At 44.8% G+C, this 27,547-nt stretch overlaps 1 protein-coding gene across 1 annotated transcript in view; it reads right to left on the minus strand.

Annotated features, from left to right (window-relative positions):
- Positions 1–27,547, minus strand: part of LOC138268264 (ATP-binding cassette sub-family C member 12-like) — a 1,444,059-nt gene that overhangs the window by 348,138 nt on the left and 1,068,374 nt on the right. Inside the window, exon 22 of the mRNA XM_069217748.1 lies at positions 26,824–27,050. Within this exon, the coding sequence (XP_069073849.1) occupies positions 26,824–27,050 (227 nt within the window). The remainder of the gene's footprint in view (positions 1–26,823; positions 27,051–27,547) is intronic.

Here is a 27,547-nt window from a genome sequence, read left to right on the forward strand (position 1 = left end):
GCAGATCAAGGAGGGAATGAGAAGGGACAGTTACCCAGCAGTTTCACTCATCAAACAATGATCGTGGCTCAGTAGATTAACTTCAAAATCAGGTGTTCATCCGGTTGTCTGCATTGTCAGATCTGTCAGACCTCTTAAAGTGGGACCTCCCACCGCCGCAGCCACTCCACCCTCATCTTCACCTACATTCACATTTCTCACTGCTTGATATGCAAGGTATGCCACTAATGGGGACCACACATCTTTAGGCCGTGTGTGTGCTGGCATTAAGTCCGAATATTTATTCAATTGTCACTGACAGTAAGCAGCGTACCTGAGCTGATCCACCACACTTCGCACAGTACGCAGGCCCCAGTGCATCGCCACCCGGGACTTGGCAAGCAGCAGTGCAGTCAATATAGGGGGTGATTCTAAGTCTTGCGGGCGGCGGAGGCCGCCCGCCAGACTTCCCCCTCCAGAATACCGCTCCGCGGTCGGAAGACCCCTGCAGTGATTCTGGGTTTTGCACTGGGCTGGCGGGCGACCGCCAAAAGGCCGCCCGCCAGCCCAGTGCAAAACAACCTTCCCACGAGGACGCCGGCTCAGAATTGAGCCGGCGGAGTGGGAAGGTGCGACGGGTGCAGTGGCACCCGTCGCGAATTTCAGTGTCTGCAAAGCAGACACTGAAATTCTTTGTGGGGCCCTCTTACAGGGGCCCCTGCAGTGCCCATGCCATTGGCATGGGCACTGCAGGGCCCCCCATGGGCCCCACGACACCCCATACCGCCATCCTGTTTCTGGCGGCAGAGCCGCCAGGAACAGGATGGCGGTATGGGGTGTCAGAATCCCCATGGCGGCGCAGCGAGCTGCGCCGCCATGGAGGATTCTTTAGGGCAGCGGAAAACCGGCGGGAGACCACCGGTTTTCCACTTCTGACCGCGGCAAAACCGCCACGGTCAGAATGCCCTGCGGGGCACCGCCAGCTTGTTGGCGGTGCTCCCGCCAATGGACAGCCGGGGTCAGAATGACCCCCATAGTGTCTCCTGGGGGTGCCTCTCTCACTTATCCCAGAAGTGCAACAAGTGGGGTGGGCTGCTGCACAGTTCCCATGATTTCAGGCAGAGTTTCAAACACCCCCATCCAGAATTGCCTCACTCCTGGACAATCCCATGCAAGGTGCAAAAAGACAGCATTGGGGGTCGTACAGCGCACACAGCATGCATCAGCTATTAAACCTGCCCTGTGAATCCTCTCCCGAGTGTGATATAATCTATGCAAAAAATGAAAATTTACCAGATGTAATCTGTAATTAAGAGAAAGGGAGTGGGCCTGGGTACAACAAAAACACCACTGACCATCAGTGAGGGGAGATGTCAAGCCTGCATCCAATGCCGCTTGTCCATTAGGGGTCCATATCGGTGCAGTCTCCTGCATCCCCGCATATAGTCTCATAATCAACATGGGGGGTGAGGGGAATGTGATAACATTCTGAAATATTGTAAATACAGTGTGATCTCTGGAAACGAGTTGCAGAGTGCCCTAATAGCTGCTCTAGGTTGGTAGTATGTGAAAACATTTAGGCAGGATCTATAAGCTGCCTGTAGTGCCTCCTGTAGAGTACAAATTCACCATCTGGATAGACAGATCCCATTGTCAACTAAATGTTGCTTAAGCCGGTATAAGTCCCAGTATCCGCTTTGACAGATAGCAAGGGATGTCCAATAAGTGACCCTGATTGAGCGAGCATATGTTTTAATTTGGTTAATCTTCTAAGCTCCCCCAAGCCCACACTGTACATGTCGCTGTGTTGATCTGCACTCTAGGGCACTTGGGGGTTTGGAAGAGTTCCATTGGTAAGGGGCACAGGGACACCAGCTCATGCCTGGGGGCAGTATGTGCCTGAAATTTAATGGGGTGTAACCACTGGTAAGCAAAATGCGCTTGGGCACTGTAGTAAAATAAGTCCATTATCTGGTTACCCAACCCCCCCCCCCATTTGGAAGGGAGTGTCAGGATCTCCTAGGCAATTTGAGCTTGCTGTCTGGGCCACACCAGTGACACCACGCACGATCTGATCTGCTTCCTAAAATATAGAGGTAGCTGTAAATTTATAAATAAGTATAAGAACTTTGGAAGAATCGCCTTTTTTTCAATGGCCAGTCTTCCTGCTAGAGATAGCTCCCCAGCCCTCCAAATGGTTTGTAGCCACTTATTTAGGCATTCATAGTTACTTTTTCACAGTTCATCTCTATCTCCATATGCCCAGGTATTTCATTGGGTCTCTAATATGTGTGTATACATTTTGTTGGAAAATGAATAAAAAGAAATATATATATTTTTTAAAACTGCGAACCAGAAGTGTGCTTCTTCTTTAAACATGGTTGAATTGACATATCTAATTTGACTATATGTCTCACATTCCTGCAGGACCAGACAGGGGAAAGGAGAAGCAGCGCTTCACAGTAGCATTAATGGTTCTCAGTGCAGCAACTAGGGGTTTCTTCTAACTTCTTACCGGTGTGCTTCAAGTTGTGCCGACGTTGGTGATCCTTGCCAACAGTCTGCATGTACTATTGTGTTCGGTATCTGGTCAAGCCGTCTCCCTGTACAGTGGGAGGTATACAGTTAGTCATTCTCACTGAGGCATCCCTGGTTGTCCCAGTCAGTCCTCAGCGATGCTCCTCCCATCTTCACTGGGATGCTCTTGGTGAATTTGGCAGTGGCCTTTGGATCTGTAAAATAGCGTGTCTTTCTTTGAAGCAATATCCTCAATTCGGCATGGTAGGAAGTATTTTGCATCTGTGTGGTGGAGTTACTTTTCACTGGCAAGAATTCTTTCCTAGCAGCACATACCATTTATGTGAAGTCTGGGTATATTGATACTTTATTTCCTTGGTATCGCAGTGGATGCCTCTTGCTCGCCTGACATAACACAACATCAGGATCCTTATAAATGAGTAGGTGGGCTATTATAGGTCTGGGCAGCGCCAATCGATGTGCCCATTTCACTGAAAAGATGGCTGAGAGAGCCTTGTCAAAGAGGGACTGAGGCATCCCCTCCACGTAGTCCTCCATCCTGCCCATCGCTGTAGATTCAGGTACTCCCATTATCCGTAGATTGTTTTTTCTGGAGCAAGCTTCAAAGTCTTCATTTTTATTGCGGATCTCTCTCACTACTTTTTCCATACACAGGTTTTGTCCTGTCACCTGTTTGCCTATCTTCTACTTCAGAGGTTCGGTGCTCCAGTTGTTCCATCAGGCCTTCATGTTTGTCACATTTTTCCCTGAGACGGTCAAACCTATCCACAAGAAGATCCATTTTTGTTTCAATTGTCATAAGGCTTCACTTGAGATCTAAAAACGTAGCCCTGATATCAGGTTATGGGTCTTGGGCAGCTCCACCATCCAGACCCCACGGGAGATCGTCTGATGGAGGTTCCATAGTGAGTGTTAGTCTTCTGTTTGCAAATGTAAGTTTTGTTTGTTTAGCATCGGCTTTACCCATTTTCTGCAGCAGAGCCCTCAAGGAGTCACCATACATTCCAGTGCAATATAGGAGCTGAATTTATGCTCTCCTGTTTTGTCACCAGGGGGCCTTCTGACTCCAGCTATCAGTCCAAGAGGGTCACAAACAAATCTCTAGCGCTAATACTGTGTTCAGACTCCAAAGATCAGCAATAATCCTTCTCCTGCTCTTGTTTCAGTGTGTGGTAAGCCCTACCTTGACCCACTCTTACCAGGGGCGCACAGGTAGCCCAGTGAACCCCCAGTAACAGCGCTGAATCTATACAGTGCCGCACCTTCAGATGCAACGCACCAGTCAGTTTGTGGCACTCCTTCGCTTTGCTAGATTTTTGGCAGCAAATATCAGCCCTCTAGGCCATCATTCATCAGGCTCTACTAAATGAGTAAGCTTGCATATCTATCACTACCATGAGACGGGAACAGCCATAGTGTAAAAATATTCCAGTTCACTGTTGTGCCACTTAATCACGAATAGCTCATATCATAGGATCTACCCCATCTCAAGGGCCTGCATACTCCGCAAGATCCCAGGCACCTCATCAGCCAGAGTTAAATGTCATAGGTCTGTATCTCAGCGCAGACTTGTTTCCCTGTCTCTAGGTCTCAGATCTATTCTGCAGCATCATCGACCATATTAATTTCTGATGGCCTGCTAAGGACCGCGCATAGGCCTCAGCCCGGCTTGCCTTAGTCCCCATCCATGAAGCAAGAGCACCAGGAGCCTCCAGGGCTACCACTCAGGCACATCCACCCCGCCAGCCCTTGGATATCCCAGTCCGGGCTAGGCCACCGATCTCTGGAGAATCAGGTCAGCCGCTTCTAGCAGGAGTCGGTCACGTGTCTGCAGCTCCTCCTGGTCTCACTGTTAGGAACGATGCAGGTCGTACAGTGGGCCTCCCGGCTGTCTCCTGACACATTCCAAACTACTCATAGACTGCATCGATTTGGGACAAAAGCAGGTCCATCTGCACCCCAGGGTGCCATTACCGCAGTCCAATGTTTCTTTCCTCTCAGATGCCCCTTGTTTAATGGGATAAATGTCGTATTTAAGTTCTGACTGGCAGAGCCGCACTAGTATGCAGCCATTTGGGACTGGGCTCTCTAGCGGCCCCACTTGTTAGCAGTTCTAACAGCCAACAAAACATATAGAGCAAAGGGCTGTGAGGGACATAAGGCAAAAGATGGTCATTTCCTGCAACGCGGAGCATAATTCTGTCAAACGTTTGGTAATCTGCCACATGCCAGTGTGGTGCAATCTCAAGCATAGAGTCTGCACACTCAGGCGTTTATTTAGAAGTTACTGATATATTTTACATCTGAAATCTACAGTATTACCCACGTTATATGTTTTGCAAGACATGTGAAGGAAGTGGTATAAAAATGAGAAATATGTAGGAAAATGAATCAAAAGAGTAAACATACTTTAGATATGCAATTGCTCTAATTCTTCAAGCATTTCATCTATGCCAAATAATATTAATAATAAGTTACGCATGGTGATACACCATTCCCAGTTTATGCACAAGTCTGTCGGATTTGCCTGTAAGGTCATAAACAATAGCGAATAATTCACATTTCTTTGAATAAACCATTCATGTCATAATTAGCAACTGTTTTTGTGAACTAACACTTTGTATACTCAGTAACATACTTAGGTCTACTGAATGTAAAGAACAAGTTTCTTCGGTTTCGTTGACAAAAGGCAGGACAGGTCTTGCCTTTGTTGATCAGTGTGCAAAGACAAATCAGTCCCAAATCTCTGTGCAAACTCTATCTGCTAATTTTCATAAAACTGAGGATTAGCACTGTGCAGGCTATGGTGGAGGAGCATCACCCTTCCTCCCCCCGCCAGCAGCAGCAGGAGCTGAAAACCTTTAAAAATAACACAATAATAAACCATGTTTATGATTGTGTTATTTTTAAAGGGGTGGGGCCATGGGGGTGATAAGCAGTGAGACGAGTGCACAGAGCATTCCCCTCAGTGCGCATGTATGTTTGGCCGGCCGTCTCTGCCCAGCCAAACAAACATGCAAACAAGGTCTTTCTCCAACCCGGCACTATGCTGCTGAGTTGGAGAGAAGCAGGCCCAGGCTCCCAGTCTGTGTTGGAGTGCCCAGCCAGGGCGCTCCAGCCAATCATAACGCTGCTCTGAGCAGCGTCATGATTGGCTCAGGGCAGGCTGGGAGCCTGTGCCTGGAGTGCAGTGGCAGCACGGAAGCAACCTTAAGGTAAGTTTATTTATTTTTTATATACATATATTTTTCTTATTTGTGTTTTGCTCCCCCAACGCCACCACTTTGCCCAGTCGCCAGCCGTGACTAGCACTGTATTTATAAAAACTGAGCAATCACACATCTCTATTTTACAAACATTAGTTGAAAATGGACAGTCTTATCCTACTTCTTAAGTATGAAGTGAGATTTCGTTTAACATGGGAATCATTGAGAATATGGCAGTGGAAAGTGAAGAATCCTAAGAGCAGGTGTGTAATTCTTGTGTGTAAGTCACTTATATAAAATATCTTTTACACATGTCTAAAAGGACATGGTGTATGCTTACACTTGTGTGAATGTCATGTGTAGCAAGCTCTGCACCGCCTCCTTCAACAGCTTTATCTGTGTTCCCTCTGTATTTCCACTCATGGTACAGATTTATTCCTACCATTTGATGGAGTGTGTTTTTTAATGGTTTGTGATTGCTCTCAATCTCACAAATTTGTGGGTGTTCATCATCTTTACAAGGCATCCTTGAACTTGAACACCAACTATCCATCCCTTGAGCAGATCGGATGCAGTATAATAATATTTTTGAGTAAATCACATTACTAAAATAATTGCATATTTTGTAAATACAAATTATGAATGCACACTTGTGACAATCAGTTCCACATGAAAATGCAAATTACTTTCGCAAATGGTTTTCCAAGGTTTATTTTTCCAAAGGAAAAGTGATACTATTCTGAGCCATTTTATAAAATGTACATTTCAATATTCAGGATAGAACTACAGAGAGAGTACATATATTATAATATTTAAATATATCACCTTTAATACCTGCAAAGTAGAGATAGGGGTATCAATAGGTGGTACGATTTGGCTCAGATGCAGCTACTTCCATCTCTTATCGTGTGGTATGATCTTCTGCAAGCATGTCAGTATGTTTTTCTTCCCAGGAACAGCAGTCAGACTCCCACTGTGCAAGTGAAAGAACATCACCTCCAAGCTGCAGATGATGGACTGACTGGCTTGCTTCAAATATTGAACATCTGACCAGCATTTGTGATTGCTGAATAAGGAACACAGCTCTTGCTGTTCGTATGTGGTAAGGGGGTGTTGTTCTTAGTTATTTTTCATCACTTTTTGCATGATGATTGTTGAGTAGGGGCACAGCGGACTACACTACCCAGCCGGGATAGCAGCAGGAAGGGCGCCAGATTCATCACTTCACCTGGAGGAACGTTTAAATCCAGCTCAGGTCCCCTCCAGCACGGAATGCGCTGATTGTGGAGAGGGGGCACAGCTGCCTAAACCGCCCATGCAGGAAAGCTGCCGACGTCATCACCGCACCTGGAGGCATGTTTAAATGCAGATCGGGTTCCCTACAGCGCGGAATGCACTGATTGTGGAGTGGGGGCACAGCGGACTATACTGCACAGACAGGATAGCAGCAGGATGGCTGCCAATTTCATCACTGCTCCTGGAGTCACATTTAAATGCAGCTCGGGTTCCCTGCAGTGCGGGACGTGTACGGGACACACCCGGGAGATGCACAGGATGCACCCGGGCACATACTCAGACAAAGACCGGGCCCCTCTTCGCCTGTCTTTATCGGGTTGAGGCCGCGGACCTGCCCTGGGTAAGCCTTTTTCTGGTTTTGTTCTATGCTGTCTGCTGTCTTGTCTTTGGAGTCTGATTGAGGGATAGAGGATTACATTTGTGCCCCCTCTTCTTGAAAACGGGTGGCTAAAGGAACATTTTAAGCAGCGATGGGGAAACAAATGATGCCGGGTGCTAACGACCCTGTTCATAGGGCCTCTATTGGCACCACCTAAGATTCTTTTTTGGCCTTGGTGGTTGGAGTTATCTCAAAGGAGATCGATTTGGTGGAATGCAGGCTCTTTTTGCAGACAGAGGGTGGTCTTGGAACCTTGCTGGTTCCCCAGTTGGCCCCACCAGGGGAGATTGCTCTTCAAGTTCTGATAAATTTGGATGGTGAACTAAACCCCCCCAGCCCGCCTTCCTTGGCTCAGAAACAGTTGCCTAATTGCACTCTGCCTGATGTTCATAATAATAGTGGCTGTCTGCTCCAAGCTAAAAAAGAAAGTGACAACGAAAGCGATTGGGATATGTGAAGTGCCAGCCTCCTCCTTCGAGTAATTTAGATTCTTCTGGGGCTACACCGGGTACAGAGGAACTTATCGCACAAAGTTTGTCCCCTTTGTTTGAGAGATTGTCCATTTTAGAGTCCACCATTTTAGAGTCCACACTGGTAATGTGAGAAATGGTACTCCACCAATCGCTTGTGCAGTTAGTGCATCAAGTCAAGCTCTTAGCGTGAGTCGTTGCACTTCCTGCACTGCGCACTTGAATCATCAGGTTGCACTCTGCAGCTGCTGGCCCCAGTCAACTGTATAGCCAGTTCTTCAAAAATATTGTGCCAACCGAAAGGGCCTCTCAGACAGTCAACCATGATGGACGGCGGGCTGTCAAGTGTTCAGGAGGTTCAGACCACTGGTGGGCACTGGGAGAGTGATTGGAGGGGTATAGGATGGATAATTAGTTACCTATTTTAAATCTGACACCTGACTGCTGCCCTTATGTGGAATTTTTGACGGGGTGCCACAAGTTCTTGATGTCAGTCAAGAATCCACTACTCAGTTAAGGAATAAGGTCTGCGACTGGTTGTGCCAACATATGAATTTCAGTATTGGGGAATACCAGGATATTTCATTTTATAAGGAGGGTGGAGCGGACGGATCCTGCTTAGAAGACCATAACTGGGGATTGCATAGTAATTAATTGTAAAACACCCTCACTTGCCAAGTGTCTTGTCTTCTGTGTCAATTTGTCCCTTGGCAGAGGCTTGGGTATCAAAGTCTACCTACTTGGCTATTTTTACAGACATTTATACCCTAGGTCCCAACCCTGCGACTCTGAGTATGCAGCCCTTGGAATACCCTAATGTGTCGTTATCTGATAGACTCCTCCCCTTGTCAACATTAGATCAAAATGACTGACTACAGGTCCCAGATGCTTAGTCTTTTGAACCTATAACATATGGGCTCTCATTACCTGCTCCTCCGCACACAGCTGATGAAGGAGGTTGGGCCAGTACAATTTCCAGATCCAACTTTGAGTATTATTTGCTTAAACATACAGGGGGTCGGGGCAAAATGTCAGGATCTTGACTGGCTAACCTTGGTCACAAAATTTGATGTGGTGATGTTACAAGAGACTTGGAGTCAAGATTCGTTCTCCTCGGAGGGCTTTGAATGCTTCCATATTGCAGGGACCCCTGTCATTGGTAACAGAGCTCAAGGGGGTCAGGCTATAATGGTTCCCATCACCAAAAATCTTAGAATTATTCCTGCTACTTTTAACCATACTGTGATCCAGATACTTTGGGTGGAAGCCATTAGTGAGTTTCAATTTTTTTTGTTAATTTTTATAATTCAGTTAGGGATCTCTGGCTCAGATTGGTGTTCTTTTTCAAGTTCTATCAACTCTTGAGGCCAGATCCTTTAGCCTACGTTGGTCAATTTAATATTATCCTGGGTGGAGATGTCAATGAAAAGTTGGGTTCAAGTCAAATTATTAGTAACCCCTTTTTGAGGGAAAGAGGTGCTGTTTTGCTCTTCATCTTCTCATTATAGGGGGAGAAAGTTATGGGAGGCTCTGGTACATACAGGGCTGTACAGCTTGGTCTCTATTGGGCCTGATTCATCGCCTCAACCTTCCACTTTTGTGGGCAGGGGAGAGGGTCAATTATTGAATATTTGTTTGCTTCCTGGTACTTAACAGGTATTATCAGCCCGGGATCAGACCTTCAGATGTTTTACAGTGATCATAACCCTATTGCTGTAATGCTGGTACTCCCTATTAGCAATAGTCCAAATGTGGTGCAGAGACTCAGGGACCTGTCCTCTTAGGATAAGGATCCGAGGATAAAATTGTGTAGTCTTCTGATTCCAAGACTGACCAAAATAGTGATTAAGCCCAAGTTAGACATCCTTTTTTAACCTTTACTCTCTATTGGCCCATTGCCCTCACCAATGTTACAAGCATTTTGCAGCTTAAATACCTGTCAATGTTATCATGAGTGAAATGTCTGGAGGGTGGAGACCTACACTTACAGGCTGTTTTTTTTAATAGGGCCTGTTGGGTGGCAAATAGGCAGCTCTGGAAGGCTCTAAACTCACACCCTCGTAATCTTGTGGACACTGCTGTAGTGAGAAGGGCATACAAGGAGGCTATTCGGGAAAGGAGATCAACCTTAAAAGAAGCATCATGGGAGCAACTAATAATTACTTGAGGATTAGGGGACTCTAGGGGCTTCTAACATATTGTCAACTGAAAGCAGCTTTGTGTGGCTGTTCCTGATGACACTGGCTCCTCTATCTCTTCGAAGCACTGGGTGACCCATTCTCGTAGGGCTTATGCGCTAAGTGAGGCTGGGTCAGGGATCAATGAAGTGCAGGATCAATCTTTCCCCCTTGACATTTGCTTTGATGTGTCAGAAGTGCATGCTGCCATTCTAGCTAATCCCTCAAACAAAGCCCCTGGCCCCGATGGGATACACATGGACCTTTATGAGGGGAAGGTCTTCCTCAGAGCCCCAGATTTAACTAATGTTTTAAATGTGGCTGTCCAGGTCGAAATTCCCTCCTTTGTTTGGTTCAGTATAACTTCAGGGAAGGGAAGAGTACCATGGAGCAGTGCCTGAACTTAAATTTATGAATTGGTAAATATGGGGTGGCTAAACAGGGATCCATTGTTTTAGCCTTTATGTCCTCAGTTGTGTCTCTGATCAAGTAATCAGGCCCATGCTCTAACACAACCTTCTAGCCCTTGGACTGCCTCCACATCTGGTTGATTTCCTAAGAGCTCTACACATGGTTGTTAATGCCTCCATCAGATATGGAGTTGGGGGGAATGGACTGACTCATTTAATCTTTCGTGTGAGGTTATGCAAGGGTGTTGTTAGAAATCGGGTCTCTGGTTGGCGGGCAGCTTGCACTCTGTCCAAGCAGGGATCCGCACTCTAGTCAGGGTAAGGGAGATACACAGGTCAGATAACTCCTGCTCACCTTCTTGGTAGCTTGGCACAAGCAGTCAGGCTTATCTCAGAGGCAATGTATAAAGTATTTGTACAAAACACACAGAGAAAAACATTGAAAACCCCATAAAAGGACTCCACACCAGGAAAATGGGCAATATTTATCTAATTTAAAGAAGACCAAAATGACGAAAATTCAACATACACAAGAAAAGATATGAATGTTTAAAATAAAAACGTCTTAATCCATAGAAATAAATGGATGTGTTGTTTTATAATAAAGTACCTGATATGTGTCAAAAATAAAGCTGCACAGGTGAAGGTGCGTCAGAAAAGCAACCAATGAGTCAATTCCTTACTTGGATTCTTTACTCGCACCGGAGGCCATGCGTCAATTCTTTTCTCACAAGGGAGGCCAAGTGTCAATTCCGGTTGCGCAGCCTCTGGTCCGTGCAGGGATGTTGAAGACTTTGCTACCCAGGATCCATGCGTGGAAATTTCCGATGCGCTGTGTGAATAGTCTGCGGTGAGAACAGGTGCTGTGTCATTTCTCCAGCCACCAGGCAGGCGCTGCATCAAATTTTCAATAGTGGGACAGGCCATTAATTAATTTTTCTGAATGGCACACCCCTGTGCATGGATTTTCCCCCGCAGGATAGCAGCTTCCACCTCTAAGGGCCCATGGACTTTATTTGACACCACTTAGCAAGTCAGGACTCCCAGCAGAAGAGCCCAGGCTCTGGCAGGTGAAGGCTTTGATGTCCCTGAGCCGTCAGAACCGGGGGCAAGCTCAATACAAGCCCTTGGGGAAACTTCACTAGCAGGATTTCAGAAAGGAAAGTCCAGTTCTTTCCGGCTTCAGGCGGAAGCAGCAGGCCAGCACAGCAAAGCAGCAGGTAGAGTGACAGGTCCTCTTCAAGCATCAAGCTCTTCTCCTTGGCAGAGGTTCCTCTTAATCCAGACCTAATTTTAAAATCTGAAGTTTTGGGTCCACTACTTATACCTCTTTCTTGCCTTTGAAGTAGACAAACTTCAAAGGAAAGTCTCTGTTGTTCACAGGATCCTGCCCTGCCCAGATCTGGCCGGAGACACACACCAGGGGGTTGGAGACTGCACTGTGTGAGGACAGGCACAGCCCTTTCAAGTGTAAGTGTCAGCTCTTCCTTCCCCACTCTAGCCCAGGAGACTCATCAGGATATGCAGGCTACACCCCAGCTCCCTTTGTGTCACTCTCTAAAGGGAATTCACAAACAGGCCAACTGTCAGTTTGGTGTGGATTCCACAAGCAGGCATAGAATGGTTAAGCAAGAAAATGCCCACTTTCTAAAAGTGGCATTTTCAAACCGACAATCTAAAAACCAACTTTACCAAAAGATGTATTTTTAAATTGTGAGTTCAGAGACCCCAAACTCTACATCTCTGTCATCTCCCAATGGGGAACTGCACTTAAAAGATATTAAAAGGAAGTCCCCATGTTAACCTATGAGAGAGATAGGCCTTGCAACAGTGAAACCCGAATTTGGCAGTATATCACTGTCAGGACATGTAAAACACATCAGGGCATGTCCTACCATACACTGCTCCCTGCCCATGGCACTACCTAGGGCCTAGGGGTGCCTGACATGTACAAAAAGGGAAGATTTGGGCCTGGCAAGCAGGTACACATGCCAGGTCGAATTAGCAATTTAAAACTGTTCACACAGGCACTGCAGTGGCAAGTCAGAGTCATGTTTACAGGGCTATTCATGTGGGTGGCAAAATCAGTGATGCATGCCCATTAGTAGTATTTGTTATACAGGCCCTGGGCCCCTCCAGTGTACTTTACTAGGGACTTACTAGTAAATCAAATATGGCAATGATGGATAAACCAATCACCAATACAATTTAGACAGAGAGCACATGCACTTTAGTACTGGTAAGCAGTGGTAAGGTGACCACAGTCCTAAAGCCAACAAAAACAGGTAAGAAAAAATAGGAGGAAGGAGAAAAACAGTTTGGGGGTGACCCTGCAAAAAGTAGCAGGTCAAACAGCTGCGTACTGGCTCCTATCCTTTTTCTTTTATATATTAACGGACATAATCACCAGCTGATTGTAAATGGCAAAGACCTGCCTAAAGTTAAGTTTGCCCCCTTCTTGTTGTATGCGGATGACACAGTTTTGTTGTCTTGATCTTCTTGTGGCCTTAAAGTGATTGTTCACTCATTTGTTAATTTTATGGATGAACTGGGGTTGGATACAAACATCTTGAAAACTCACAACAGGTGTGTGGGAAGCAGAACTCTAAAACCAGATCCATACCCATTAAGGGTATGGCCATAAGCAGGGTGGCATCCTTCTTCTATCTGGGAGTTACAGTTGACCAATGTGGCAACTGACGACCATGTCTTTCAAATGTATGCACCTGCTTAGCCAGGCATGCGCCTCTGTTTAAATTTGAGCTTACCGTCAGCAGCAAACCAGTCCATCCGCTACTGCAGGTATATAAAATGAAGTGTCTTCCCACGTGATGCACAGGGCTGCCATCTTGGGAGGAGGTGGGGTCAGTTACTGCAGAGCCATACGAGTTGAGGAGAACCACTTTTGTAGACGATTGTTGAGTGTGAGTCCCTCCAGCTCGATGATCTTTGTTCCAAAAGAACTGAATTTGGATTTTGTTGAGGACCTTGTGAAACTAGCCCCGCTGCTACTATGGATTTCAGTGTGGAGGGGGATTTCACAGCCCTGAACAAGGACATTATAGAAGACTGCCGTTCCCTTGGCAAAACTATATCCATTCTGTTACCCAGTCCTTAGGTTATCCTGATCTGTTTAACACTCCACAGTGTATCAGCAAGAAGGGCAAAAAGATAATTAAGGAGTCACGGTTGACTCATGCAAGGGAAGCAAGGGAAAATTATGCTCTTGCTAAACCTGCTACCTGTCCTCTCCTGTTATTGAAATCGTGGCAGTCCCTGAACCCTATCTTAGTTATGTTAGGTGCCCTTGGGGCAGATCTCTTTTAGCTATGTTTCGGCTGGCCTCATTTTGTGCTCACATTTGCTTTCTTCTGGGTTAGTACAATCTAAATATGCTTTTGGCATTCTCCTTTGATGGCTGTTCGCAGGAGACCCTGGAGCACTTTGTCCTCTTTTTCAGCCATTATGACCTTCTACAATGTAGGTTTTTGTTGCCAATCCTGAAAGTTAGGTGCTTTCAGCAGTTTAGGCCAGCTTTTCTGTGCTTAAATCTGTTAAACTCTGAGGCAGTGGCCTTGGCTGTTGTTTCCTTTTTGAAGGGTGTGTTGGCCTGGAATGAGGGTATGAATTCATAATAACATGGGTACCTGTTCTTATTTATGAACTTTTTTTAACGTGTTCTTGGTTTTATAGTGTTTTATTCTCTTTTATGATTATTTTTATAATCGAATAAAGATTTCACTCAATCGTCATTTTTCTTTGGGTGAACTAAGTGTACAGGAGAGTTTGTCAAGATCCTCTGTCAGAGGTTGCTAGGGGTCAATTTTTCAGTGACACTTTTCAATATGTATATAGCATCTTTGTACTTATATTGCTCTTCCTGACACATTCTTGCAGTTTAGAAGCACTGTACATATGTGATGCTTCCCAAATTCAAAACTACTCAATTATCAGGACGGGCCTTTTTCACCATTTCAGCATTTTTTCGTTCAGTGCTCTATTTCATTAGTTAAAGTACAGAAAATGTAAACTTACTTCATCCTGACCTACAAACGACTTAGTCTGTTTATGGTGGTGACATTGCAGGTTTAGGAACATAACATATGTTTTTAACAACAAACATTACTCAAACTGGAATGCATTTATTGCCATATATTCTTTGGGATGTTGTGAGCATGATGTTAACAATGTTGGTAGACTAATATATTTGGTATTCAGCAGGGTTGGCTTTTAGGCACTGCACCTGGTACTGACCTTGGTGGGGGGGCGCTGTGTTCAGAAATACCTTATGGGTTTAGGAGCACTGATTTTCTTTGTGGGTAAAGCAATATTCAGGAAACACAGAGGAAAGCATAGAGCACATAGGGGTAATGTGCCTCACGCAGATCACCGAACTGAGTGTGAGGGAGCTAAGGGTAGTGCTATGAAAAAAAATGTATGTCAAAGAGGAGTTATGGAGAGATGAGGGGCGCATTTGGATGGTGATAGTGAGGGAATTTTATTTTCTGAGTTTACTATGTCTGTTTGTTACTGAACAAATACTTTGATGGTTTAGTAATCTAAAACTCTAAACTATATCCCCTTACCTTGTTCCTGTTCTGATGCTGATGTCTGATGTTGCTGTCCCCCTGATGAATTAGACGTTGTTGCTGAATACCTTAGAGATTGGGTAAATGTATGAAATGTGTATCGTTATTTGTCTTTTCTTTTTCAGGTACCAACTGCTAATATTATAATACTGCTTCTATTTTTGATAGTGCCTTAGTTAGATGTTTTCTAAATTCATGCTACTAAATTCTTTTACATAAAGTCCAACATGTTGTTGCTAAATAGTGGTTAGTGAGGGTTTACTCTCATACACATGAATGGTCATTGATTCCTTTTGTTTTGTTATTTCAATGTATTCAATTTCACTTGCTCAGATTCTATTGCTATAGTTTTGTGTCATAACCATTGAGGTATTGTCTCTAATTGCATTGATTAAGCTTACATTTATATGCCAACTAAATCAGCCTTTATTGTTTCTTTACATGTATCAATTGAGTTGAGAATTTTTTTTGTGACTTTAGCATTGTTAATTTAGGGAAATAAACCTTTAACTTCTTAATAAACTGGTGTGATTATTGACTTTCAAATTGATTATGATATGCTTAATTTAACTGCTTATGGCGTATTTCCTGTGACCTTTATTTTAAAGCGGATTCAGTTTAGCTCATTGACCCAGAGTATAAAATCTGCTATCTAGTCTGCTATGACTGAAATATAGCCGAGATTTCTGCTTTAAACACCACCAGCGCTAAAGCCGGCCCTGATATACAATGGCAACTAAATAGAACAGCTTGCATAGTTTAACACAATAGGAGGAGAGGTGTCATGCTACAACAACAATGGCTATACTTAGAAGAGGGGGATTGTAGGAAGTATCAGCAATGAGGGTTTAGCTAAGTTTTGGCACCAAAGTAAAATAATTAATGTCACTTGTGAGAGTAGGTAACTGCAGGGGTCGGATTTCTGGCCCGCTAGTTAAGTTTTGCTTTTTCTTGCCAAATGGAAGAGAGCAAAGTAGTACCTATTTTGAGCTGGTGGTTTCCGATGCGGGGCACAGGCACTTATTTTTGAGGGCCAGCACTTATTTTTCTGTCTTAAGCATTTACTGCGAGCAAAAGACACATGGGAAAGACAGAAGAAGAGAAAAACGAAAGCATCACAAAGGCAGAAAGCTGCAAGCATGAGCTGAAGAGCCAACTAGTGCTTGTAATTGGATTAAAAAGGCCCGATATAGCTTCGGGATTACACAGTCTAAATTTTTCGAGCTCACCCATTTAACTGCAGCAGCCATGTGTTTCAGAGGAGAGCTTTTGGCACCGGCACATTTTTATTTACAGATTAGGCACTGGCAAAAGTTAGACGTTAGCTGAAAAAATATATAACATATAAATAAAAATCAATTCTAGTCCGTGTCTCGTGCACAAACGTTTACTCTATAAGAGAGGCTTGCCGTAGTTTTTAGAGGCAGGCTGGTTGCAAAGCAGACCAGTTCAAGGGCCCGTATGTAATGCCTCACAGGGGCAGGACAGAGCCGGTGCAGGAGTAAGAAGCCTGTGAAAATGGCGCACCAGATTGGCGGGCGTTCTTTGAAGCAGTCAATCCGGGAGCGCAGCAGGGTTGAAAAAGAAGGCAGGACAGGACCTTCCACATTCAACTTTGCAAGATTTGACTTTAAAGCGCCGCCAGATGTGTCACTGACCCAGTGCGTCATCGCCAGAAGCCGTGCAAAACAGATTCCAGCACCGCTGGACAATTTTTAGAGCTGCAACATCGGAACCCTATGGTCTAGTAACTTGGCTTCACGAAGGAGTGCCTTGGCCGCAGGACCAGCATTGTTGGAGGGATGGCACATGAGAAGTGGTGTAGAGTTAGTGCGCTGGGATGAAGAAGAGCATGGCGAGGCACTACGAGGAGAACCTAGCTGGCGGTGAACGCACCTGAAGGCGCAGGAGGCAACACGAGCACCTCTTCGTCGAACATAAGGCAGCGGTAAAGCGGAGCAGGGGCAGCGCGAAGGACAAAGGGAGCACAGGTGAGGCACAACGAGATGCGGTAGGAGAGGTGATGCACCGGAGGTAGTCGCAGCCAGCTTTGGGTAAGGTTGAAGTACACTGATTGGCTCTGGACTGCGGCCAGCGCCTGTGAGCAGGGCATTATGGAGCGCCCAAATTCTATGGGACAGTTTTGCAGCAAAGTTCGTGGGAGTCGGGGGAGCAGACGTGCATCTCGCTGGAAGCTGGATAGCGGGCAAGGGCGGAAGAAAGCTCTAGGGGTCGCACCGGCAAGTGTAAGAGCCAAAAATAATTCCACAAGATAGATTGCTTGGGGGCTGGACAACACTGGCTAAAAGAGGCACCGGAAGCGAGGTACGCTGCAAGAGGGAGGTGTCCAGTTAAGAAAGGACAGTGTGGGAGATAGTGGGCCCCCTTTAAAGGTTGGACTCAATAAGCATAATAATAGTGGCACAGTAACTTGACACCGCCAATAACGCAAAGCAGCAGCCAAAGTTGTGGAAAAGCACACAGCCACCACCTAGAGCTTTAGAACAGTGGTAGCAGCCACGCCCCAAGGGCAAAAAAAGGACTACATGGAAGGAGGCAGTTCCCGCACAAGAGACAGGGAAAGGAATCATCCAGCTAATTTCAGGGATCAGGACAGCACAGGCAATCCACCTCCCAAGAAGCAAGGGAGGACAAGCGACAAGGGCAATGGTCCAGAATTGGATGCTGATTTAGAGGCCCTCTTGAACAAGGCACGCAAACTCTTGGCAGAGCAAAGGAGGGCGCAAAGTGGCTAGCCCAGTGGGTGGGGGGGGGAAAGACAGTGGAAAAAACTGGACAGGACAGCATATCAAACCATATACAAGGGGCGCGGGTAGCCAGAACGGCAGCTCTCATACCGGTGGGCAGACCCTTCACCAGAAGGCTAGCATGGCTATCTAGGGGAATGTCAGCAAAATACTACCGAGTGAGAATGACACAAGGGGTCAGGGAGGACCTAAATCAGTGGCTCAATTTTCTCACTAACTTCAATGGCACAGTCATGTGGCGGGCCCCATGGGTAACATTGGAACAAGTGGAGCTATTTACGGACGCAGCCGGGGGGAAGGGTTTAGTGCTGTTCTAGGGACAGCCTGGGCCGCAGCCCGTTGGCCCATAGAATGGGTGCAGAAAGAAGTCACAGCTAACATGACCATACTTGAGCTGTTTCCCATCGTATTGGCTTTTTCCATATGGGGGAACCGTCTGAAGAACAAACAGTTTACGCTCTGGTGGGATAATCACGGGGTAGTGCAAGGAGTGAACCTGGGCACGGCACATTGCCCAAGAGTGGTAAATTTGCTACAGTATCTTGTAGGGTGCCAACTCAAACACAACATAGCGGTGAGGGCCAGACACATACCGGGTTGCGAGAACACATTAGCTGACGCTCTATCTCGTTTTCAGTGGGCGATGTTTCAGGAAGCAGGTGACTCGGGCAGACCCCGTCAGGACCCCGATACCCAGGTCAGTTTGGGAGCTGGCCATGCAGTGCTGACCATGCTGGTAAAAAATGTATCGGCGGGCAAAACCGCAGCACGGTATTGTAAATGTTGGGGAACATTCCAAAAAGTCACCAGCGTAGCGGAGGGCGTTGCAGTTACTGAAAAGGACATAAAGAACTTCATGGAAGCCTTTGAATCAGGCAGATCGTGCACATGGGCACAGACACATCCCACTACTGTAGCCTATTACACAAGATTGAAAGTGGGGTTAGACCCCTCCAAATCACTCTACTGCAAGGCATCCATGAAGGGTTGGGTGAGGCTACATCCCTCAACTGGGGATCAGCGGAGGCCCCTGGTTTGTGTGATGTTAGGTAGAGTGTTGGTGGTGTTAGGAACAATTTGTGCCTCCAGCCACAAATTTATCCTTTTCAGAGCGGCCTTCACGCTGGCATTTTTTTGGAGCCTACTGAATAAGCGAGCTGGTTGCCCCTTCCAGGTTTAACCTGGGGAGCAGGTGCTTACTGGAGGGAGGACTTGCAGCTGTGAAACTCACACATGGTTATATACCTATGGCAGTCCAAAACAGATCAACTGTGGAAAGGAGCATATTCAAGATAGGAGTGCATAGAAGATGCAACATGCTGCCCAGTCTGCTGCATGCAAGCTTATGTGCCAACAGTGCTGCCAAAGGAATCACACTGTTTTCTCACATCAACACCTCATTCCTCAGTCATTTTCAGTTCATACCGGTCTTAAAGATACCCCTGGTCAAACTAGGTCTTCCTCCAGCCAAATCCGGCTTGCATTCCTTTAGGATTAGTGCTGCCACTACCTTCGCAAGGAGTGGGCTAGGGGTGGAGCACATAAAAACAATAGGAAGTCTACAAGCGGTACATCAGACACATAGCCCACTAAAGCCATGTTATCTCTTTATACAGGCACGTTTGGAGAAAAGAGCAGGGTAATTGTTGTCGGCCACTCATACATCACGCAGGCACAGCAGTGGGCGCGGTACGTAGAAACAGTAGTGATATATGGTTTAAGAACACAGAGGTGACATGGCTTGGTATACCTGGCATGAGATGTGCACAGCTGCATTCTGACAGAGCACACCTTGCAACATGGAGGAAGACCAGAGGCTGTGGTAGTGTACCTGGGAGGTGATGAGCTAGATGACCTGGGGCGTAACGACCTCCTATCAGCTTTGGTCATAGAGCTGACAGCAGTGTCATGGCTGCTGTGCCTGGCAGATGTTATCTGGTCAGAATTGATAGCACAACTGTATTGGAGTGGAGCGCAGGATCAAGGGGCCATTGAGAGGTCTAGACGTAAACTGAACATAACCATAGCAAAAATCTGCAAGGCGGATTCTTGGGGCCTAGTGAGGCATGGATTCATCAATCTCAAAACACCAGGCTACTACAGCGCAGATGGCATCCCCAGCCGTGGGTATACACATGTTCATGTTAAATTTGTTCAAAACACTGGAGCTACATAATTTTAGTTAGCCAGGATTAAGGGTCAAGCTGCCTGCAGTCGGGAAACCACAGGCAGCGTGGCGGAGATCAAACTTGATTTGGTCTGAAACTCAGGAACCTGAAAGGGCCTGTCCCCAAAAAAGTCAGTGGGATGCCTTACGGCAAGGACAAAAAAGGGGAGCAGGCAAGGTCCTTGGGATGCCTCGCTGCAAGGATCTAAGGAACAGGCGGAAGGACACAACTCGCAGCCACAGCACTTGTAGCCCGGGAGGTCAGTAGTACCACCCAACGGTAACAAGGGGAGGAGCCAAGTAGTTGACCGACGCTGCTGAGCATACCACTAAGAGCGAAAAGTAGATGAGACAATGCTTGCACGCTATCAAGATCAAATCAGACAAAGACAAAAAGTAAAACAGGAAGTTCATGTTAAAGGGGATGCATGGGGGGGGGCATTAAATGACTAGTAAATGTGATAATGATGCACCATAAATGTGACACGGAGACTCTCATCTATTTAACGTCTTTTTTATTACATCCACCCAGAACAGCATAAACAGCAATCTCCTCCCAGTGACTCCGGTGTCTCCTCTCTCTCGATCCCCAACCGTCCTCCGTAGAATCCTCAGTACATTCTATTGCCAAGGTGATTACAATGCCAGCACCAAAGGCTTCACGCTAACTACAACATAACACATCTTCCCCTCTTAATAAATAAATAAATGGAGAAAAAAAATATGATAACCAACTAATAACATAACTATATAGATTTACCTAAAAAGCAACATAAAGTAGGACTTACAGAACAACTTATAGAAATGGTTCTAATCACAGTTCTTAAGGTGTAAATAAAGTATAATTTTTAGCTCACAAAGTCCCTGATATGTCTAGGATATGTGCAGCTCCTTCCACTCCTTCTTACTCCTACGTTCACATCTATATCAGACCTAACAGCATCATGTTCATCCAACAATTTAGAACACTTGGCTAGTCGCGGCATGCTCCAAACTTCGCCATCTTCTAGAACAACAACATTCTTCTTTACTTCTATAATCTTCTTCGGTCCAATATATTTAGATTCTCCTTTAGGACACCACACAGGTTTCTTAATAAACACCAAATCACCTTCACTCCAACTCTTCTGACGTACACAACGCTTCTCATCAAATCGCTTCTTATACTTCGTCTGATTCTCAATTACTCTAGCTCGAATATTCTTTAAGTCATTGAACTTTGCTCTAACTTGAGTTTTAGGATGCAACCACGAAGGATTCAGCTTTGAGCCTGCTAATCTGCCTTTTAGAATGCGAAACGGAGACATACCAGTAACAACATTTGGTGCATTCCTGTGGGCCCATAACTTCTCCCTCAACACAGTTTTTAATGGAAATCTGTTTTCCAGAGCTACTTGAACACTTGCCTTCACCAACTGATTCATTTTCTCAACCAACCCATTAGCTTGGGGTGCATAAAGTGCTGTGCGAAAATGAGAGATTGCCAAACTCTTAAGAAAATCCTTCATTTCTGAGGAAGTGAACTGAACACCATTATCAGTCACTATCACTCTAGGAATTCCTTCACAGGCAAACACATCAGTCAAAAAATCTATCACAGTTCTGGTGGTAATAGAGTGTACACAACAAGCAGTGACCCATTTAGAAGTGTAATCAACAAGGACAATCACAAATCTTTCATTGTATGGTAACATTTCAAAAGGTCCCACCAAATCCAAACCCAATTTGACCCATGGTTCATCAGGAATGGAAACTGGAGATAAAGGAGCAGCCCGGACTACCCTGGATTTATCATTTCCAGCACACTGTAAACAGTCCTTCACCACAACCTCAACCTGTTTATCTAAACCCGGCCACCAATAACATTCTCTGATACTAGCTTTTGTGAGGTTCCTACCTAGATGTCCCTCATGACCTAAATTAATCAGCTTCTCACGTAAACTAGAAGGAGGAATTAATCTGTTATTCCTGAACAAATTGCCATCGATGATACTCAACTCATCCCTAACGTTCCAAAAAACTTTGGTATCTTCACGACAATCACTCAAACATGGCCACCCTTGAACCACATATTCCATGACCACTTTTAAAACCGGGACTTTACCACATTCTCCATCCCACTCCACTTTGTCTAGAGCAGATTCTTTGATCCACAACACAGGAACATGCTCAGCAAGGCTATAACCAACCACTGGTAGTCTAGACAGGAAATCAGCAGGAATATTCTTCTTTCCAGGATAATACTCCACCAAATAATTAAAGTCTAACAGGCTCTCCAACCAACGCTTGATGCGTGGTGTTGTACTCTCAATGTTTCGGCAAGTGAACAACTGTACTAAGGGTTTGTGATCACTCCTGAGTACAAAGGGTAAACCCCATAAATAATATTTGAAATGATTTATAGCCCAAGTGCAAGCCAACGCTTCACGCTCAATCACAGAATACCGTTCCTCTTGACTTTTAAGAGAACGTGACGCAAACGCCACTACTCTTTCTTCTCCATCTACATGTTGCGAGAGAACTGCACCAAGACCTTTCAAGCTAGCATCAGTGGATAAAAATGTTTTGCGCTTAACATCAAAATGGCCTAAGGTGGGCATCTTTCCTATGTCATTTTTCACTGCATTAAACGCCTCCTCACACTGTGGAGTCCACTCATACTTCACACCCTTCTTCAGGATCATTCTTAATGGTTGCACAATACTCGCAAAATTCTTGACAAATTTAGAGTAGTATTCTGCAAGACCAAGAAACGATCGTACTTGATCTTTATCTACTGGTATTGGTACTGACATAATTGATTTCGCTAACTCTACCTTCGGTCCGATACCATCTCCAGATATAGGGTGACCAAGAAAAGAAACAGTTCCAACTCTAAACTTACATTTCTCCTTCTTTACAGTCAACCCATTCTCTCTCAACCTCATAAGAACAGCTCTAAGCATAGTATCATGCGTGACGGTGTCTTTGCCAAAAACAAGAATGTCATCCTGGAAAAACAAAACAGAATCAAGATTTTTGAGTACTTCCTTCATAATTCTCTGAAAACAAGCAGCAGCAGATGCCAAACCAAAAGGCATTCTAACATATCTGAACGCCCCCAAAGGAGTAACAAAAGAAGTAAGATGTCTTGAATCTTCATCAAGCAGGATCTAATGATACGCTGCAGAGAGATCCAAAACACTGAATACTTAGCCCCAGTTAACATGGTCAAAGTCTCATTGATATTAGGCAACGGCTGGCGGTCTACCCAAATGCATTGATTGAGACCTCTAAGGTCCACACATAATCTGATTTTTTCCCCATTATCTTTGGGAACCAAAACTATGGGTGCTAACCACTCTGAGGCTTCAATCTCTTCTATAACACCCAAACCTAGTAATCTGTCAAGCTCCTCTTGCAAGGGCTGCAACATCAGATGAGGCACCTTCCTCACCTTGAATACAGCCGGACTGGCATTAGATTTTAATATGATTTTATGCTTGAAGTTTTTCAGAAGTCCAAGCCCATCATTAAAGACCTCTGGGAAATTGCTTACAATTTCCTCATCATCACCCAAAATAGAAACAGGAAGGACCTGGTCAGGAGTATTGGGGTTCAAAACAATTCCTAAATCTCTTTGATGGCGCCACCCCAACAGATTGTTGCCACGTTTTGCTACGTAAACCTTTCCAACTGTTTCACGCCCTTTAAATTCAATCGTCATCACAGAGTAACCGATAAGATCATTTTTCTGTCCACCATATCCAATAGGATCGATGTCAGGTGGAACTAGTTCAATCTTTTCACCTGCAAAGATCCTTTCCCAATTCTTGTCCCCAATTAGCGTAAACGGGGATCCTGAATCAGCAAGTACTGGGACAGTTTTCCCATCAATACCAATATCACATCTTGGCATTACTAACTTATTTTCACTGCACTGTTAATTGGTATAATCAACATGCAAAATCATCTGTTGTGCACTTGTTGACTCGCTGACCATATTCACTTTTGAACTTTTGCAAACTTTCGCTAAATGCCCCCTTTTCCCACAATTCCTGCAATTTACATTTCTAGCAAAGCATTTTGGGTTATTAGCCAAATGACCAACATTGCCACACTTGTAACATCTGACGTTGCTTTTCTCTACAGTCCCATTATTAATTTTTCCTTTACTGGACACTTTCTGCACAAAGTCACATTCCTGAACGCAATCACAAGAAGAACCCAGAAGTGCAGATTCAGCATGGATGCCATGACCTGCACCCTTCATCTCCTTGGCCCATAAAATGGCATGTTCCATGCTCTCAGCGATGATCTGAGCTTCCTGCAAGGTTGAGTTCTTAGCTAGTAGTTTTTCTTGGACCCTGGGATTGTTAGTACAACGCACCAGTTAGTCACGTATTAAGGAGTCCGTGAGTTCAGCAAAGTCACATGTTTGAGCCAATCTCTTGAGTGAAGCAATGTAATTGCCAACCCTTTTATCTTTAGCTTGCACTCTCATAAAAAACTTGTGTCTTTCCATGACAACATTTATGCGACCACCAAAATGTTTTTTGAGCATCATAAGTGACATTTCATAAACATCTCTAGGTTCACCTTCAGCTGTACCAACAGTTATCAAATCAAGGCTGTCATAAATATTTCGTCCCTCAACTCCTAAGTTGTGTAATAGAATGCCTTGTTTTCTTGCAGGAGAAAATTTCTCTCCACCAATACCAATTAAGTATGAATCAAATAAATTTATCCATTTTTTCCATGGTAGAATTGGTTCACCTCGTTCAGATAAAAATTGTGGAGGCTGAGACATGCCGAGGAGAGACTGATGAGTCATTGTTAATAATAAAGAATATCAAATGTAGGTAAAACTTTCTGATAAAAGATTCTTTTGTTGTACTTCCTGAATATGCTTCGTTTTACTTCCTGAATGTGCCAAAGTTCTTGTTATGTTAGCACTCTAGTCTATATTCATTTCCTGTCGTAAAGGAACTTCCTGTAACAACTATGTTTCATGAATGTCAGTGGGAGCAGGATTCACCAGGATACAGTAGGTTTATGCTGTTGAAAATGTGATAATCATAATAGTATTTATGCATATGGCAGCAACAGTCAGAAATGAAGACAATAGGCGTAAAAGGTTTAAAAACAGTACAAGGTGCGTGCGTGTTCAGTAGAGCACGTCATCTATTCCTGATGAAAAAAAACACGTTGCTCAGCTGCCATTCTCAAAAGCTGGAAACACACAAATAGCTGTATTCTGCGCGCGTATTGGTTTGTAGAAATGCGCTTTCTTCACAGTCAGCTGTATCCACCAAAAAGGCTTAGAGAGGTACGCGCGTGTATTTCAACAAAGCGCATTACATTCAGCTGTTACAATCAGCTGCCATCCTACACGGCTGGAGACTTTTGAAAATATGCGTGCGTGTGCCGGAAAACAACACACGTTGTTGACAATCAGCTGTTACGATCAGCTGTCGTCCTGAAGCACTGAATACAGTCTGAAATGCGCAGCGCTTAAATTTCACAAAATATGCGTGCGTGTGCCTGAAAACAAAGCACGTTGTTGACAATCAGCTGTTGCGATCAGCTCTCGTCCTGAAACTCTGAATACAGTCCGAGATGCGCAGCGCTCAGATTTCACCTAAATCACGTGGGTCCGATGAAGGGTGGATGCAGCTCGTCGCCACTTGACACTGAGACTCTTTCATCTATTTAACGTCTTTTTTATTACATCCACCCAAAACAGCATAAACAGCAATCTCCTCCCAGTGACTCCGGTGTCTCCTCTCTCTCGATCCCCAACCGTCCTCCGTAGAATCCTCAGTACATTCTATTGCCAAGGTGATTACAATGGCAGCACCAAAGGCTTCACGCTAACTACAACATAACACAATGCCTCATATATTTGTAATAAACTGTGGCCACATTTATCCCAGCAATGGCTCACAGCTGTTTATATCGACGCTATGGGAACCTAGGGCTCTGATAGGGAAGAAGGGTGGTCGTTGGTTGGGGCATGAGTCCTCGCACAAATGAGAGGGGTTATGCAAAAATACAAATACAAACGTCTTTGACACCTGGACCCTCTGTCCCTGACATGGCTTTTACGTCCATGAAATGTATGATGCTGTGTATACTATGTATTTCCCCCTAAAGTGTGGCCTGTGCTGATCATTACAAGCAAGGAAGGTACGTACTTACTTTTGGTTACTTTGACTGGGAAAAGTCAACAGTGGGAGGGGCGACGATAGGTAAGAGGCAGTAACAACAGGTCAGCAAACAGACGGAGGGGATAAAGGGAAAGGGTGAAGCAACACGATGGGGGAACAAAGGGAAATACTTACGAGGAAAGCAACACATATTAAATAAAAGGTACCTTATTCAAAGTGCGAGCAGTGGCCAGACACTAACAAAGTAGTTAATCAGTACTTGTCCCTGCTCAATCAAAGGGGCAAACTCACAAAGAAGATAGTGACTCCAATGTGCTGACCAATGAGACGCAAGGAAAACTCCTTTTTAGATATAAAAAAAAAAAAAACAACAGCTCGTTTTGCAAGTGACAGTGCAAGAGCTGTCTAGGGCGAGACCTTAAAAAGTCATTTTACACAGCCTCTCATGATGCAATACTTTTATGACTTGTTATCCCGCATAACCAGTGGTGTAAAGAAACTTTGCGCCACCCCTCACTAAGTACATGGAGGCGGCCCCCCTTGGGACTCACTCTGGAGCTCTCAGAACAGGGTATTGTGCTAAGGTCCTTCCCTTCCCCAGAGCTCGGGGCCCCACTGCACCACTAAAGCTGCAGTGGCCTTTGTTACACCACTGTGCATAACACCATGTTATAGCAATTTAATTGCCAACTTACTTTATGAGAAGAAAAAAGGCACCGGAAAGGATTGCTATCTCGATAAGAAGGTAAGGAAACACAGTGGATACGATGACTATGGTGAAGAAAATCATGAACACTTGCTGCACAAAGTTTTCCACTTGAAATGGGAGCCGCACGTCCACCTCATCCATGTCATTGGAGAAGCGGTTCATCAGCCTTCCAGTGGGAGTTGTATCGAAGAAGCTCATCGGGCTCTGTAAAACCTATGAAAAAGAAGATATTGCACAATGTATTTGTAAAATAATGCGTGTCTGGACTCAACGGTACACTGACAAGTGATATGGGATTGGCTGTTGCTATCCAAAATTGTCAACTGCAACACCAAGCATGCTCCATAGTATACACAAAGTAAATGTTTGCTATTGGCCAATCAAACAGGAAGCATACCTCACAAAATATTTTTCATGAGATATTTGAAAGAAGACGATTTATTTTGTTACTAGAATGTAAAATAAACATTTTAGACATCTCTCTATTGAGTTATTCCCTTAAGGTAACAATATCGTTAAAATGAAACATTTTCAACATATACAACACATATCATGAACACTCTGACTTTTTTTCAGAATACATTTGTGTTCCATGTTGAGAAACATATTGTAGGATTCCCAATCAAACAAGCATTGACAATGCCAATAGATTATAGAGTGGATGTATGTGGTGTATAGAGTGATCATGTGGGTTGTATTTTAATTGATTT

The sequence above is a fragment of the Pleurodeles waltl genome, chromosome 12 (assembly GCF_031143425.1).
Source record: "Pleurodeles waltl isolate 20211129_DDA chromosome 12, aPleWal1.hap1.20221129, whole genome shotgun sequence".
NCBI classification, from domain to species: Eukaryota; Metazoa; Chordata; class Amphibia; order Caudata; family Salamandridae; genus Pleurodeles; species Pleurodeles waltl.